This window comes from Strigops habroptila, chromosome 4 (genome assembly GCF_004027225.2).
Source record: "Strigops habroptila isolate Jane chromosome 4, bStrHab1.2.pri, whole genome shotgun sequence".
Lineage (NCBI taxonomy): Eukaryota > Metazoa > Chordata > Aves > Psittaciformes > Psittacidae > Strigops > Strigops habroptila.
In genome coordinates, this window is record NC_046358.1 from 63,801,066 (window position 1) to 63,819,808 (window position 18,743).

Consider the following 18,743-nt stretch of genomic DNA (forward strand, 5'->3'; position numbering starts at 1 on the left):
TAAATTGCAGTACAGCATAGGAACAGTAATAACAAGTGCAGGATTTTCATATACTGCAGTTTTCTTGGATGAATGCTGACCTGGCAGAGGTTGCCCAGAGAAGCTGTGGCTGCCCCATTCCTGACAGTGTTCAAGGCCAGACTGGAAGAGGCTTGGAGCAACCTGGTCTAGTGGAAGCTGTTCCTGCCCACGGCAGGGGTTGGAACTGGATGAGCTTTAAAGGTCCCCTCCAACCCAAACCATTCTGTCATTCTACAGTTCTAATAATCAGTGTCAAACAATGCAAAATGCTGGTGGAACTTCCTAGAGGTTTTGCTTACTTCAAATAATATTCCAAAGACCTTTTCAAATCCAGTTTGCAAATCAAGGCCTGTAAAAACAGTCTAAAGTATGGGAAAAGATATTGTCAGAATATTTAATAAATTAAAGCCTTTAACTGTTTCAGGAAAAACAACAAATACCAAGACAAAGCTATAGCATTCTGATAGGTGTTGTGGTTATCTTGACTAAATGAACAGGAAAGGCTTCTGGAGCACAACAAATGTTTTTCAGATCTGCTTTTAGAATCTGCTTTTTAGAATTGATTTTTATCAATGTGGGTGAGTGTTAGCCATCATTTCTGGAGAATTGAACTATTTACATAGTCAGTTTACAATAGGAATAACATATGAAGTCAGTAGTTAATGGCTTAAATCTAAGTGCACAAGGTACATTCCTGCATCTGTTGGAATGTAGTACCAAGACTGAGATTGTGCTTAGAGGACTATTTGATAGTGGCCCTCTGAATGCTGCCCAATAATCAGTGATTTCTGATAAAATATCTTACAACATTTATCACCTCTGGAGACACTCTTGAAATTTGAAGCTGAAAATGGATAGTGTGAACTATGCCTTGATAGCTGGGTTGACCAGGGTTCATCTAAGAAAGCAAAAACCCAGAGTAACCAGACCTAAGAGGTTCCCGGTTGTTTTGGGCTGTGTAAGCAAAATAGAGCCATCTTGGGCCTGTGGAGAATAAAGGCGAACAGATTTATACTGGTGTAAAACAGAGCATAATGAGACCTTCACTGCTGATTCTGCTATTGAGGCTTCCAGTACCTTACTATCTCAAAGAACACAGAAGTATTATTGAGCGGAATTTGGAAATCAAATAAGGAAACAGAGGGCAGAATTATATCCTATTTTATTTTGCGTCTGGTCTACATGAGCACTGCTGCTATTTTATGGTGCGAATGAATGTCTGGGGCAGTGCAGGTCGGGAATCTAGCTGGATGAATTCCATTCTGTTTCTATCCCTACTGCTTTCTAAATTAAATGAGGTGGTTGGAGACAACCTTCATAATCTCTGTTCTGTTCCTACAAGAAGGGTGGTAACTGTATATCTACACATAGCTGTTCTTTCTCAATTCTGTTGAAACATGAGTGCTTCTGCAAAGTTAAGGAAGAAATACAAAATATTAAAATGTGAAAATAATAATTATTTGCATCAAATAATAAAAAGTATTTCAATAAAATGAACCAACATGATATTCCATCTGCTTTTTGTAACAAGAAAGTGGCACATGGATTTTTCAAGAAATGCTTTGTAACTCCCAGGTGGCACATCCCCCTTGTAATATAGTGGTTTCTATAGTAACTGCTCCTTTCTACAGAATATATTTTTACTTTTCAAGTTTAACCTCTTCCTGGTCTCAAAGTGTGTCCTTTTCATCTGATTCCAGCTGTTTCAAAGGAACCCCTCTAGGGTTTGCAACAGAGAAATAAAAACTGCAGCATAGTGCAAGAAGTTTAATGAAATTCCAAGTAAGGTAGTTTCTTTCTAACAATGAGGAAAAAAAAAAAAAAATGCTTGTTGTTTTTGCCACATGAGAAACATACAGGACAGCAGCATAAACATTAGGCTGAGATAACTTAGAAGTGTTTGTTAACATTCTGTAGAAGTCAGTGTAGGCCAAATCTAGTCCCGACTCAGTTCTTTCTCAGACAAAACACCAAGGGGGAGTTGATGAATAAGAAGTAAACAGAAAAAGAAAATAGTGTAATAAGAAGCGAGCTTGGCCTTAAGCACAAAGCAAGGCTAAACTTGAGCTTCTGTGTGCTTTGCAAGAAAGTGCATACCAGAATGGGTCAGAGAGGAGGAAACTTCCTCCCACAACTTACAGCATCATCCAACAGTTTTCCTGTGCTCTTTTTCCCTGGAGACTTTGTTGGTGATGGTGAAGGAGATGGAAGTGGGGCTGAAAGTGTTTCCTCTTGTTCAATCTCTTTTTCCAGCTTTATCAATCCAGGAGGCTCCACCCCAAACCTTTTGGAAACATGCAAGCATATTAGTAGTCCTTAGGAAGTATTACATGTTTTAAAACAAAATGGTGGAATTTATACTTTCTGCATTGTATTATTGTGCAGTGATAAAATCCTACATCCATTTGTAAACACGTATTAAATATATCAAACATTAATGCCATCATTCCAAATTAATACAAAAATTAAATTTAGATGGAAGCTCTCAGTTGATCAAATTTACAGGAAATACAGGGTTTTTTCAACTTCTCTCTCTGGGAACACATATGTTGGTGAATGACTAATTAATGAACAACATTAGGCCTCAAAAATTGCTATCCCATGTAGGACATTCAAATTCAATAAATTTATTACAGTTGCCTATTTCTGTTCCCCCCAACCCCCCAACATCCTTTCAAATTACATGACAACTTCTATTTAGGGTTAGTATTTTTCCAAGAAATCCACATGTAAAGGAATTAAAGGTTATCCTGGCCTCAGCTATTGCACTGAATTTATAGATAAATGAGTTGAGATGTGGCAAACATTTTTCAGAAGGGGCTAATGCTTTTTCTAACCCTGTTTTGACAGCGAGTCTTCAGATCTCTGTTGACAGTGGAAAAACACTTGTAACTCCAAGGAAAACAAAAATACATACACCTTTGGCATGGGGAATCTCAAACACAGCACGTGGAGAGCTAAACTCTTGTAAACAATGCCTGCTTTTGAAAGCTTTATGGCAAGCGATTAAGCCAGTGTCTCATAGCAAGTAGCAGAGCTTGGCCAGATGTCAGGAGTCTAAAAGGCCATCCCATTTTCCTAATCACTGATAATTCTCCTCTGTTGTTTTTTTAATCTGCCAACACTGAACAAACCACATAAAAACAACTTCAATTTGGAAAAGTTATCATGCCAGGTAGGCTTCTAATAGCAAACTATTTGCAAAAATTAAAACATATTTTCTTTTGTAGTAGAAAAGCCCATAGCCCAGATGCAGAACAATGATGACTTACCTAGGTAAAGATCTGGACACTAAAATACTGCGCAGTAACAAATATATTATGAAAATCTAAGATAAATACCATTAAAATGTTTAAAATATACAGAGAAAGGGCATAAGCACATATACTATCTTTTGTGATTTTCTGGTAACTTTTAATTTACTCACACTACTGCCTAATAAATTAATATAAAGAAACCCAAGAACCAAATCTGTGCTAGTATTGGCTTCTAACTGGTGCAGTCTGCCTAATGAAAAGTAGGCCAACATTGAAGCAAGCTCTTACACACAATCCATTTACTTCCTGTCTGTCTGCAGATGCCGACAGGCTGTAAATCATTAAATTCCCACTGGGCTCAGAGCCTACACCTGCATGCAGCCTTACTCATCAAATAAAATTCCTCCACTCTAAGCAATGCTGCTGCTTTTCATAATCTCCAACTTTTGCCATTGTGACAGGCTTTTCAAGTTCCTTTTACTTCCAGTATTACGAATTCCTCCAGCCATGAGTTGAAAAATAAAACCAAGGAACAAACAAACAGACACATTTTTTTCCCCCACATATTGTATCAGCCTGAAGCAAAGTTGCTGGAAAGCTGAAATGGTAAAAAACACATCTTTTTCTGGAAGAGGTAAAAGTGCAAATTCTGTTCTGGAAGGTATGCTGAGAATTTCCTTTTCTGCTCTTTTCTAGCCTGCCTTCTCATAACTACAAATGAAGCAGCACTGGACTGTCACATGATCTCCAACAGACTTCTTAGAGCCCCACTTCCCATTTTTACCAAGGAAAAAGTGAATACAATAGCAGAAAGATCTTGAAAGTGCTCAACAGTAATTTCAAAAGACCTGTTTAACTCCCCAGAGTTTAATATTTGTCCAAAAATATCATTCTTCCACAGAAAAGATAATTAAACTCTTTTCCATTGTATAATCTCCGACTTCAAAATATGTCAGACCTGTGCAACCCACTCAATAGCCCCAAGTATTGTCAATGCTCAGCTTCATCCTACAGGGCACTTCCCCCTTGTATAAATGCTCTCGCTCTACCCACATGATAACTTCTGGTGCACACAATGGCTTGTTTTAGCTATTGAGATTTCACAGATGACCTCAGTATTTTGTTTTCAGAAACAACTGAAATTCAGGGTAGTTTATCGGGTGATTCTGTTTTTATTAGTACCTGCACTTGGAACTCCCACAGTTTTCCCCTCACTGTATAGTCCATTCACGCAGACTATCTCTCTCTAATTTGGCTACAAAGACACTATGAGAGAATAGGCTAAAAGCGTTGCTGCAACCTAGATGAATTATCAGCTGTCCCCCCTCATCCACAGAGTATCTGTTGAATGAGTTCAAGTTTAACAGAACAGAGCACAGTTCTCTCCCCTCCTCAAGCACTCTCAACTCTTGCTTACTTGTGCCTCAATCCTAACTCTACATTCATTGAGAAGGCCTAGGTTGATTTATGTGAGTTATAAACTCTCAAGACTAAGAGTAATCTAGCTGGGCAAAGCATGCTAAGACCTGGCTCCTTGTGAGAAGCCACTCTGAACATATTGTTCTGCTTCTAAAACAGACAAAGAAGAGAAAAGTAAGAACTTACTCAGTGTCTCGTACTCTTTTTATTCTTAAAAAAAACATACTGAGGCACCTTTTCAGAGATGTCTGCAGCTCCTGTTCTGGAAAGCAGACCCCTAAGACTGTCAAGAGATCCAGTTTGCTTTACAAAGCAAGCATACATCTGACCTCTCTCCTGTTTAAAGCAGCACAACAATTCAGCTCAATGTCCTCTTTCCTATGCTTAGTGGAGGCAACTGCCTGTTCTTTTCCATAGAGTTCCTGTTTACCACACCTCAGGCAAAATTGGCATCCCATATTTTTCAGTTATTTTAACTTGATGTTTCCCTTCAATGGTTTTTGTGCACCTTAGAAACTTACAATATAATAAATGGGGCTTTGTTTGTTTTCAGAGATATTAGAGCAGGCATAAGTATAGACATTTGTTATTTGACCCCTAAACTATAAACAAAAATAAAATACAGTAACATAAATATAATAGACAAAATACAATAATGACATATGGTAATACATATGTATTATAAATAAACAGCAAAAATATTTTAAAGGCAAATGAATAATAATGAAAACACTTTTCATTCATTGGTTCAGTTTTCAGGAGCAGAGAACATCTGAGATATGGAAGCTTAAGAGAAAAAGACAACTAGGAAGGGTAAAATACTACCTTAATTCCTTGCAGATCTGTTGAGAAATCAAATTTCAGTACAAAATGAGACTGATCTAACTCAACCAACTTCAGCAGAATCCAATCCCAACTAGCCAAGGAAGCTGGATGCTACCAAGTAATCAACCTCGGGCAGAGTGGGCATTCCTGACAGCTATGCCCAGAGCACTGGGTCTTTGGATGCTGGGAGGTCTATCTCCAAGCTGGGGATCTTGAAAACAGTTAGTTTGCTCAGATAGATTAAGAATCATGAAAATCAATTTCACCGAGCACCTGCAGATCAGAATTCTTTCTTATTCATGGAAAGTTGATTTTTTCTTTTTGTTTTTTGCCATGTTGGACTGAATCCGAGCTTTAGAGGTAATAAAATTCCTGCTACCTGTAAATCAACTCTTTTTCTGGTCAGTGCTATTCCTTTGCAAGCTTCCACTGACAGCGAAAGCTTTTCTGAAACTTGACCAAGAGGCAAATTTCTAGTTAAGCAGCTCTCCAACCAAAAACATGAAGACCCATAATGCAATTATAACATGACAATACAAGTTCTTATGCTAGGGATAAGCAAGGGCCTCCCTTGCATTGATCGCAACCACAAGGAATTCATAAATTAATGGAACTATCTGAATAGCAAGGCACCCTCATTTGACACACATGGATGAATGCACCTGCAATTTACATGCAAGATTGGGCAGCAGTACTGCTGTTTAAATATTTTGTAGCAAATCTTATGCACTCTGTGGTTAAATCTTCATCTTCAAGACAGGAAAAACACATTCTAATTCCTGTCACTTTGATTGTCTTGATATCAAAGATGCTACAGTGTACTGAATGTCCAGCCTGGGTAGAACCATCTGACAGAGAGAGGACAGACTGTTAATTCAATTCTCATATTGCTTCTGTGGGTGAAAGCCAGAACTAAGTTTATTTCAATAAAACAGGTAAGAGTCAGTGTTGCTGAGGTCAGATTTAGGCTGTATGAATATCAATTTATTATCAGTAAAGTTAATGAATGCTCAACTGTTTATAGAGAGATCTGACTGTTAGAAGGAAAAAGAGCTCTAAGCATTATTTAGAGAAAAAAAAATCAACTCTTTGCCCTCCCAATATAAGGATAACCAGAAATACCTTCATTGAGGTGATGGCACAGAGATTTCATTATATTTGTTAACAACTACCCGCAAGATATACTTCTGTGACATCAAGACAAGCATTCACCTTGAACCTGATGAGCATAAAAGCTTGAGATGTGCCAATTTATTAAATATTTCAATAGCCACTGCTGTCAAAAATGTAAATATCTCTTCATTCTGTAAATATTTCCACCTACCTTGCTGCAATCCTTCCAAGTTCCAGCAAACAAAGGCACACTTCTCTTGGCTGCTTGTGGAGAACTGGAAAAGTAAAGTGAAGGTGGAAAACATTAAAATAAAAGCTATTTTAAAGATCTTTGTGATGAATGGAACCTGATCATCAACATCTGTAACTCTTGACCCGGATAAAACTTGGGTTTCCTGGGTTTGCAGTGGAGTTTTATTGGAATTAAAAAGGATGGGATTGAGGAGTGGTCCTTCAAATGCAGATGATTTAGGAAGTTCCTATTTAGTTATCCTTTGGTTTCTTTGAAAATACCATTCTAAATCTAAACCATGAGTAATTATTTGGGCCATTTGGTAACCTGCAAGAAGTTTGTAACTATTTAAAAATAATCAAGAGTTCTAGCAGAACACTAGAATTAGGAGAATGCTAAAAATTAATTAATAACATTAACGTGATACTTCTCTTTCTACAAGCTAAGGGAATTGCTGTTCTTTAGATAAATATTTTTCTTAGCCTACTTAAATCACCAAAATAAAAAATTGCAATAGCAAAGATATATCTCCCCCAATTTGGCCCTGAATTGGTTATGCATCCACTTTTAAAGTAAATATGAAACTAGAATACTTTCGGAATTCAGCTCATCATAAACAAGAACTCAACCAGACAAAAACCTTTTGCTCTGTATATGTATATATACCCATATATGCAAGTTTTCATGTCTGGATTCCACACAAGATCTGGATTTTTTTGGCTTCAGAAGCAGCTGTAACACAACATGAACTTCTCATTAAGAAGTAACACCATAATCCAAAATAATTCTTTTTTTTAATAATTATTATTATTTCCCCCCACAATTCTGATAATGTTCTGTAGAGAAGTCCAGCAAAACGCATAAGCAAAATACAAAATCAAATGAGGAAAGGCCTGTGGCTGTCTGCATAATCAACTCCCCAAAAGGAGAAAGGAAAAGAGAAGAAAGAAGAAAGGAATAAGTCATTGTGATCTTCTCTCCAGAAATACTTACTGCAGCAAACACCTCATGTTGTGGATAAAATTCAGGTTTTATAAATTTCCACAATCATCAAAAGATTTGTACCTTATACTTCAGATTGCACTGTCAAAAAATAATTGTGTGAATATTTGTATAATATAAAAGAAACAGCAACAAAATTGATTTGTCTTTAATGAGTTCAGGTTAAGACATCTGCTGTATAAATACTTTGGTAATCTAAAGACTCACCTAAATCAAATGCATAAAGAAAAAAAAAAAATCCATACCTGAAAAAGATATTGCAATGTCTAGTTAAAGCTCGCAAAGTCATTACTTTGTCCTATGCTGTACCTATGAGATCCAGAATGGGAATCCACAGACTTAAGCATCTCTAAATAACTAACACCCTGGTGCAGATCTTCAGCTTCTGCAACTTCAACTTTGAGCTCCACCGACTTGAATAAATGCATTGCAAGTTGTGAGTTGAATGCTTATCCCAGTATCTTTCGCTAGAGAGATGTGTGCATTCTTCCTCTCTAATCTCATCCAAATGTATTTCCAGAAGCGAAACTGCAGAGCACGAAAACTAAAATGGCACTGCACTAGGAAAATACTTTTATCCTTCAAGTACCTGTTATTATGAATATAAAAGGTGCAGATTTAGACATTCAGCTATGCTCAATATTCCTCCTTGCCATATCAGTAATTTTATGAAAAATTTACCTTTACTATTAATATTTTTCAAGTGTTACATACATTCATGTCCCTAGAAATGTATCCCTCCGCTTTGGTTTGAAACCAGTTGGGACTGCCCCAAAATAAACCTTAAGAAATAAGGCATCCTTCCAAATATAAATAGAATAAACTGGTTTTGGTATAGTCAAAAGGACTCCAATATTTCTGAATTACATTTCACATATATGCAGATCTGAGGAGAAAAAGAGAGGCTCAAGTAATACTTTTTGCAAAAAAATCCATAAATAAAACTGAAAGAGGATTTGATTTAGGTAAAGTGGTTTTCTGTCAATGCTTAAAGCTCTTCTACTCAAAGAAAATTCCAGGTCTTCTAGCAAATCTGACTTGACATAATTGAGACACATTTCATGCATTTCACATCGCACAACGTGAGACGGTGAAGTCATTGTGAGAGGATGAAGAGCTGTGCAGGCAACAACCAATCACAACAAACATCTGGTCATCCAATGAGAAGATGGTGACACAGCACTTCCAACAAGAAAACATTAGCATTCCTGAGGACTATACCAGCTTATGTATTCTGGAATTTCAGAGACAAACAAATGTCATTTTGTATACTGCAACACCCACTGGAAATAATTTAGATTCTCAAATGAAACTTTGCATTTTTTTCCCCAAAAAACTGGCTTTTTAATGGGCTACAACCTCACAAGAGACTGATCAGGAGTTAAAGCAAAAGTCAGAGAGATTCCAAACTGCATTTCTTGGACCATTATCTTAGTCCCAAAAGTTCAGGATAACCTTGAGCGAGCAAATCAGATCATTGCCTTTTGGAACAAGCAGCACTTCTGAGTGCCTTGATTTCTGAGTATTTATCTTGACTTACTTTTTGCTTGGTGCTATTCAACAATAGCAGAAAGAACTCCATATTTACAGTCACTTTCAAAAGGCTGCCTTCTAAACTTCTGAGGAAAAAAGCTACCTTTACACTTTTCCATCTAGAGAACAGAAAGAGCAATGTTTTTTACACTTCCTTCCTTAGTTTTACTTACAGAAGTTGAACTAATTCATGTTTTCAAAGCACTTCAAGACATCCAAGAGAAGAGATGGCAAAAACTATTTCAGAAGCACTATGCAGTGTCAAAATCTCTTATTATTTTAAATAAGTATGCCACTAAAACAGAAAATGCATTAATATTTTAATTCTTTCTGTGCTCTGATTTAATTCACATCTGCATTCTAACTATACTGGAGTTCATGGCTAACTACACTACATCCAGGTTTAAAAATATCTAATTGTACATGTATGTATATTTTAATAACTAATATCATTTGATGACTACACACAATTCATTCTGAAGCTCAGATTGAAATGTAACACCTGTACCCATGGCATTCTGTTGTATCTGGGGAACTACAGCTACCACTTTCTGAATTACTTACTATCATTTATGTTAATAGTTGCACTTCAGTAATAGGCACCACCTCAACTTTTTACTTAATCCCAGATATCTTGTATGGCAAACAGGCATCTGCTAAGCAACACATTTGTTGTAATTGCAGCAATTTATATGCAGTTAAACACAGTAAATAGTGGAAGCTGAACAAGGATTTTGAGAAACCAACTTCATTCTATCATCTGTGGCCACACACACAATTCATTGCACAGCCTTTAAAATTGACAGTCAACAATTCATTTCCACAACAGTACTACTCTATGCTGTAAAGAATTCAAAGAAAAAGGAAAAAATGAAGATTTCTCTACACATGGAATTAAAGTATAGGTATTAAATACTAAAAAAAGCACATTTATATAGGTGCTATTCTAAAATACTTACTGCCTGATCTCTAGGGTACTGCTGAGTTTCCTAGTCTTATATTTTGCATAAATTCAAAGCCAACACAACCAGTGATCCCACTACAAAGTCTGATATGGCTGCTGTGGCTGCATGTGAGAGCTACGTGATGGAGCCACAGTCACTTCTGCCAATGGCATTTAGTAGCACCAACAAAATACTATCCTCCTGCATCTTGCACATTCTCCAAAAACCTTTAGGTTTTTACAACAATGAAGCATGTCAGGAGAAAACAACATACCAATTAGGAGTTTCTTTCGCTTCATGAACCATACTAAACCAAGGTCCACCCTAAAAAGAACATAGCTCTTTTATGGGAAAAATAACCCATGACCACATCAAACAGTTATAGTTTAACTAATGCAGACAGCCAGCCTTAATTACAGCCCAACTATTTCACTTTGCATCATTAATACATTTTTTGTATGCAATTTCCTATAATTCTTCAAGCTTCCACAGGGGGAAAAAACCAATATTCCTGGAGAATCCTTGGCCAGCCCTCCCCTATCCAACATTAGCAAGAGGAATCATCCAACTAAGTAACTATAGGCATGTAGCAAATTCTAAATGTAGAAGACACAGGCTACACAGATCAACTACATAACATGAATGGAAATATCCACCTTGCCAGAGACTCTCACTGATGGTATTTGCTCGACAAGAAAGCCATGTGAAGATTTAGAAATCATGCATACAAGTCCAGCTTATTTTAGGTGTCCTGACAGTTACAGACCATTTTGCTTTACATCTTATTCAATTACTTCTCATCTGCTGTCTTCATTGCCTGCATCTTTTCAAGCTACTTCCAGGGGCTCTTTTTTTAATCATAGCTCCTTTTCAGCTCCTAGCAAGCTTTTCTCCCCGCTCTTCTCTGGCTATAACTTCTTTCTCCACAATGCTTCCATCTTATTGCTGCCCCTTCTTTATTTTACAGGTCCTCCTCTCCTGATCACTCACCTCTTGTTCTCCTCCCTTGTACTTAATTTCTTTCCTATCTACTGTTCACATTTCTGAAGCATTTTTTAGCTCACTGAAAGTGAAGAGATTTTCCAAAGGGGCTTAATACTTACCATCATAGGCTTCCAATTGCCATCAGAATTCAATATGTTTAGGAAGTTTTTCAAAAGCTTGATCCCATGATCCCTCTTTATATTGCCTTTCTCCTTTTCATATTCAAGACATATCCTCACTTCTGCATCCAAGAGTTATACTATGATATACTTAAATCAAGGAGTTGTGTTCTCCCACCCCCTGTTTCAGCACTATCACTTACGTAAATCTGAGAAGAATTTAGGTTTCAAACACAGTAAATCTACAGATAGTAAAGAATTATTCTAGAATGAATATAGAAATCATATAAACATTAATAATTTATGGGAATTCATTAACTTAAGATGGTAATCCAATAGTAATAACAGTGTCCAGGATGGTTCTATAATCCTCAAAACAAGACATATTAAACTGTATTACAAGTTTAGTAAAATGCTGTGAAAGGCAGGACAAAGGCTTATTCTGATGCAACTACGTGTAAAATTCGACATGCTGTTACAAGCTGTAAATGTGTCACTGTGAAAGAATGGTCAAAATACTTACATTTATAAAAGGAAATTAGATAAACAAGAATATTAATTAAAAAAAATCATTTGCCCCTATGTATACAATATTTTTAACTGATCAACATTTGAGCGTCATTGTTTTGGTTTGGGTTTGGTTTTTCTTTTTTTTAATTAAAAACATCACATCAGAATAGGAACCAGAAATGTTTGTGTTTAAGTCAATTATTTCGACCAAGGCACTAGATGCTTTTGGTTAGGGAACCTGTCATTAAACTTAAATCAACAAAGTTGCACCAAAAGAAGTCCGTGTCAAATACTGTGTCACATACCGTGTGTACACACACAGTTACAAAACACACAAGCACAAAACCTTAATACAACACTATCATCCAACAACTCCAAAAGCACATGACGCACATTAGCATGCTGGCACACTTGGCAGCAAACTCTTGTCTTGATGGGTGGACTCTTTCTCATAGAAGAGATGCAGAATATTCATTGCTTCCAAATCCTATAATCATCCAACAACACTGTTACCGACAAAGAGTTCATAACTTCATGCTTTAAGTTCACGTTAAGTAAAGCAGCCATAGAAACTCTTACCGTTCTTACTACTTGGCAAAGAATAGTTTTCTTTGAGCATTACACTCTTCAGGCTTGAGCACCATAACTACAAATATCTCCATCTAGAATGCTTCCAGAAATGGTATTACCATAGCTGCCTGGATCTGCTGCCCTAAAACCTACAAAGAGGAACTTACAAAATATACATAGCATGCGAACAGAGGTGTTACAGACAGTATTACTTTTCTTAGACTGCAAAGAGATAATGCATCATATTCCAAGTCTTAAATACAGCACAAATTTAGACCTCTAAAACATCCAGAGAACGCCAAAAGACAGGCATCTCCAGATTTTCCCAGATGATATAAGTTTGGACTCTGGATCCTAGTTTTTGGTATTAAAGCTTATTCCTTCTTCTTTAAATACACTAACTAAAAAAAAAAATTATGAAAAGCACACTGAATTGGTCAATGAGTGCAGGGAACATGCAGAGTCTCCCTCTATTTTTGCAGATGATCCCTACATATAGTGTTGCTATAGTTGTTACTATTATCTTCTGGCAGCTGATACAATAGGTACACCATCCACCTTTTCTTTGCAAGGGCATTAGCTCTTGAAACTTTCGTGCCATGTCTCTGCAATAAGCTAAGTTCAAAGGACAAGACACAGACTGCTACCAGTCAGCTCTGGCTGTCTTATAAATCTTTACAGAAAACTGTATTTCTAATTTGTTTTTATTTTAATCTACATTAAAGCATCATAACATTCAGCAAGAAAAAATACATCCTATTGCACTACTAACTTATAGTCAGTAGTCTCTTAACTGCATTGTTTTTAAACTTCTGAGCTCTTTACTGATCTCTTTCAAGGACCCTTAAAGTAACGCTACTGATTAGAAGGCATAATTTTATCTACCAGCACAGCAAACACCACTTGTATTTTTCCCTTCTATTTATTTTGAACAAAGTCTTTGATCCCATTTCCTTGTTTAGCTCAGCTGAATAGCCCAAATCCAAGAAAGCATTTGAACCCATGCTTAGTCTGAACGCTAAAAAAGTGGGAGTGTTGGAAGCATTTGTGTGCAGCTATATGATTTCCAAGGCTTCAGAACCCATCAGGATGAGAATATATTTTTCGTAATGAGAAATAATAGCAGTTCATTTCTTAGTTAGTACATATCTAATTTTGCTGACCTCTGAATAGGCTTGGGACTTTTTTGTTTTAAATCAGTAGTCTCACAATGCATCATTAATATGTTTCAGTGCAATAAATCTTCAAAATTGCTCTTATAATGTTAGAACACAAATTTGCTGGAAAAAGGCCTCAGGAATGTTTTATGAGATAATATGGCATGAAGAAACCAGTACTATTTGCATCTAATTAAATAATACAGTATTTACATCCATAAGGCAGGAATAGAATATAAAAGAAGGGTAAAAATCAAGTCAATTAAGAACATGAACACAGTGAGCTTCCTCAACATAGACCAAAGCTACTGCTTTATCACTAGCAATTTACACATCAGTACAGTTTACGAGCCATGGAGAAAAATCACAAGGAAACACAAAAACCAGTTACCTCTGTAACCATAATTTCACCACAATTATTTATTATAAAAAAAATACAGCAGAATTCCATGAGGCAGTGCCAACACTTAGATATCATTCACACACATTTCTCACTAGAAATATTACTTACCTTTGCTGAAATTTTATTCCCTATGCAGTGGACAAGTGATTTGTGGGAGAGAGAGGAACATAAAAGCTTTACATTGGCAACTGTTATGATTCATCATTCTTTATAATTCAGAAGAAAATCCTCAAGTGAAATCAACACTTTTACAAGTTCTAGCACAAACAGAGGGAGAAGAGGAGGTTCTATTTTTATCATTTTTAGAAATGTCATGGTCACTATCCCCTTCTCAACTTCAGAAAAACAAGTCAAAATATTGTCAAGTCCTAATCGTACTTCCAGCACTGTAAGTCTTTTCAACAAGTACATAAACAGTAGCACTTGGAGAAGGAAGACAACAGAACCTAGTTTCAATCAGACAAGAAAGTCAGTCACTAATCAAATAAACCTAATAGAGCACAACATGCATTTGTGCGTATTTCATTTCAGTTTTCTGAGAGAAGATGATGTTCATATTGAACATCAACTTTCCAGGCACATTTGCTCTCCATGTTCTACTGTGGCAGGCAAAGCACTGTGTATGTGTAAAAATTAACTTATCCAGAGAATGTCGGTATTTCAGCTATGCCAGTTCCATCTCTAAACAAGATCTTTTTTCTTAACAATGCACAAGCAAATTCCTTATACAATATGCTCTCAATTACACAGTTAACCTATTATTGGAACAATGGTAAACTGCTGGATTTACCATAGCAGTACAAAGTATAAATTAATTCAAGTGCTTTATTAACCACAGGTTCTTCTGCTTATCGCAGACATTGAAGGTGTGGGTCTCCTTCATTCTTGTGTCTGCAAGTTTCTTTGTCTCTAGGTAGTGTCCAATTACTCCATTATTTCAAATCTTTGGAAACACAGTTGCTGTTTGTCTTCCACATGATTTACCACATCCAATAAAAAATTCAACTTGAAGATTTAATTAACAAAAGAGAGATGATACATATATCCTCCTCTTTTTGATTGATACCAATTTCTCTTCTGCCAAGCATTTTCTCCTGGACATACAAAATAATTTAAAACCCTCACAGGATGCAAGAACAGAAAACTGAAGAAAAATAGAAAAATGGAGAAGAAAAAAATTGCTTCAGAAGTAGTTGTGCTAGAAGAGTAAGACACTAAAAGAAGGGGAACAGATCACACAGATAAGAACTTCAACTGGCAAAGACCTTTTAAGCAACAAAGAAGTCTTTTGATCCACTACAGTGCGTTCATTTGTCTTCCACAGAAATAGAGCTATCATCACAACTGCTTTGAACTTTTATCTGAGTTCAGCTAACAAACAAACATTCGATTCTCTTCATTTAATGACATTTGGCTAAAAACTCTTGCTGTAAGATTTTCTTTGAAGAGAGAAAAGTTAAAATAATGAAGAACATGTAGTATTAGGACAGTGATTTCCTAAAGCAGTCCAATTCTTTTCTGGAACACTCTGAAGCACTACTGGTGGATAATTTTCACCCAGAGCTGCACAAGGGAATCTGGTGGAAAAAAGGTCAGTATAGGAAAAAGATTTCCTATATTTTTGCCTCCTGCACAACCCACTGAAGCTCCATGAATAGCTAAATGTCTGTAGCCAAAACTGAGCCTGCACTTACAGCCTACTCTCCTGAAACAGAAATACACCACCCTATACCTCCAACTAAGGAACTGCATTCCATAGTCAAAAAAAGTGGGCATAGGATGAAAAATCATCTGTGTGCAAGAAATCATAGCAAGATTTTTTTGTCTCATGGACTTATGAATTTCAGGGGATGTGTACTTTATTCGTTCATGCTTCAGATAAGGGGCAGAATTAACATAGTTGGACATAGGTCAGATTTGGAGCCAGGCTCTAGCAAGAGAGGCATTCGGTCTTTGAAGGCAAAACACAAAAGTTATTTAAAATTACCAACTACTATATAAACAAATACATACCCAAACCTTCGGATTCAAACAAGCAGGTATCATCCACCCCTACATCTCTGCACCAGGATAAGAAATTTGCTGTGTTGTCCCGTGCAAAAAAAGACCCTGAAGGAGCATTGGATTTGCATGGAATCTTCCGTACTGGTAAGGTCTGAAAAACAGAAGTTCTCTATTTAGATAAATGATACATGTTAGCATAATCATAGAACTCTATAATGGTTTGCGTTGAAGGAACCTTAGAGGTCATCCAGTTCCACCCTCCTGCCGTGGCAGGGACACCTTCCACTAGACCTGGCAATACTTAAGTATTATGAAATCAATATGCAGATTTTGTACAGATGGGTGACTGCCACCAACATATTTCCTTGTCCATTAAAGAACTGCAAGCAAAGAAGAATGAGAAGTGATGAAGTTGTCAACCACAGTCTTTTCAAAAGTATCATGATAGGCTGAATAAATATTAGCAACTTCTTCAGAATATTAGCAACTACAAATTTGGGAATTAGTGTTTGGTCCAGTTCACTGAATAAAAAAAAATAAAATAAAACTTTATAAATACAGACTTTAAACTTGGAACTGAACTTTCCCAAAATTAAGGGTGAATTAGTTTCAGATCTACATTAGGAGAGAATCATAGTCTAAAGCAATAGGTCTTGAGGCCTAAAGACCATAAACACTTCAGAAAGGTCACAGTCTCCTATTTAATAACACACGGATGCCCCCTATCCACAACAAGAAGTGCAATCTAATAGCCATGAGATCAAAGTCTAACATGGAGACGGGATCAACTTGTTCCAGAGTAGTTCATTTACATGATTTTGATATTAGAGGAGATGCTACTGATATAGCCTATCGGTATCTGAAGCAAACAGAGTAATTACACCAAGCTTTTTGCTTGCATTGGTACATTTACTGAGACATGTAAAAAAATACTTTAGCATTTAGTTCTCATTCATGGTTTCTTTTCCTCAAATGAAAAGTAGCCATCATCCAGGGCAAAATGAAGAAAGAATTGAAGAATGAAGCATTGTTACTACCCAACTTTAGAAACATCTAAACCATGGAAGAATTCAGACCCCAAGCCATTTGAATGTGCTGCTTTATGAAATATTTCCTTCTGGAGTCAGTAGTTACTTGATGGCAAGTGAGCTAAGAGGTACAAAACTGAAAATGGTGTCTCTATTAGTTCCTAGATCTATGTCCAAAAATCTGGTTTTAACAATCCAAAATAATTCTTGGAAATGTTGAGAGGGAAGAAGACAGGAGTAAGCTTGCCTTTACAACAGCTGCTGGTAGCATACTAATGTCAGTATTTAAACTGTAGAAAGTGTAGAAAAAGTTTCTATAGGATTTTGTATTAGACACATGATAGCAGCAATGTAATTGCATAGAGTATCCTAGATGCATAGAACTACTCACCTCTATATACCTGATAAACCAAATAAATCGCAAATACGAGAAGATAGTAATACTTTATTGTATTAGCAGAAAACACTGACCAGTTTTACATCGTATTTTCTAAAAAAATACAAGTAAACCTTGTGTCACAGACATCACATCACCTCCTGGACTATGCAGAACAAGGGAGAGAAAGGAAGGAGAAAGCAGGGAAATGAAGACAGCTATTCACTAAATCCAGAATAAATAAAAAACAATGAAACCTGAATTCTTCCAAGGCGCTCTAGATATGGAACAACCTTACACGTCAGAACACAAGCAGCTTGTGACCCAGTATTTTAAATCCCTTTCCATTCTTCTGGGGGTGGGGGTGCTCAGTTCCTCACAGACCAGGGCTTTGTTGTTTTCTTTTTTTCTTTTCAAAAGGGAAGGATAAAACCCAAAGCTGGTAGCACTAGACACATTTCTAGCCTAGCACCCTTTTCACATCATGCTAATGTCTTCAAAGAAACAATGAGTATCTGTGTGCCCCGAGGTAAATTCTCATTATACTCCACAGAGTGCTTCACATGTTGAATTGTGACTTACAGCCTTTAGGAAGAAGTAATGCAGCATTTGTGCACCTCTGCCCCACCTACATCCTTCCTCAGGAGACTTTAATTGGACAAGTCTAATAACCTTAAAAGAGCACCCACTTCTGTTAAAAGGAGACAGACAAAATTCTCTGGCAGAGTGCGGGAGGAAGGTCAGCTAGTCCCGTCTGCATTCGGAGAAAAGCTGTCAAAACAAGACCTTTGTTCCATGATTTTCTACTAAAATCTTACACAAAACATTGCAAAAAACTAAAAGAAGTTCCTTCCTGAAAATAATTTCCTTAGCGAAGGTCTAACTTGACCTTACTTCTTCCAGCGCAGGAGAGGAACACGCAGCATAGGCAGGGATGTTTGACTGGCTAACAGCAGCATAGAGCAAGATGGGAAACAGGCTGGGCGCAGGAAGAGTTATGTTGCTCTGTGAAGGAAGATGAGCCAGGAGCTAAGTGTGACCCCAGCACAGGTGGTGGCAGCCCTCGCTGGCAATGGAGCAGTCCCAGAGCACCCAAGTCAGGCATTGCTGGTGGCATAACAGCTTTAGGCAGCTGCCCTGTGACAAAATGAGGTGACAAGTCAGGTCTAGTGTCATAGAATGACAGAATGGTCTCGTTCCAACCCATGTGAGTTCCAACCCCCTGCCATGGGCAGGGACACAAAAC

The 18,743-nt window shown here is 37.0% G+C and overlaps 1 protein-coding gene across 2 annotated transcripts in view; it reads right to left on the reverse strand.

The window, feature by feature from the left end:
* The window catches only part of GAS2 (growth arrest specific 2), a 91,238-nt gene that overhangs the window by 39,579 nt on the left and 32,916 nt on the right, over positions 1–18,743 (reverse strand). For both annotated transcript variants that reach the window (XM_030481772.1, XM_030481773.1), the window contains exons 4-6: positions 16,103–16,244; positions 6,847–6,910; positions 2,161–2,305 (exon numbers count right to left, since the gene is read on the reverse strand). In XM_030481772.1, the coding sequence (XP_030337632.1) occupies positions 2,161–2,305; positions 6,847–6,910; positions 16,103–16,244 (351 nt within the window). The remainder of the gene's footprint in view (positions 1–2,160; positions 2,306–6,846; positions 6,911–16,102; positions 16,245–18,743) is intronic.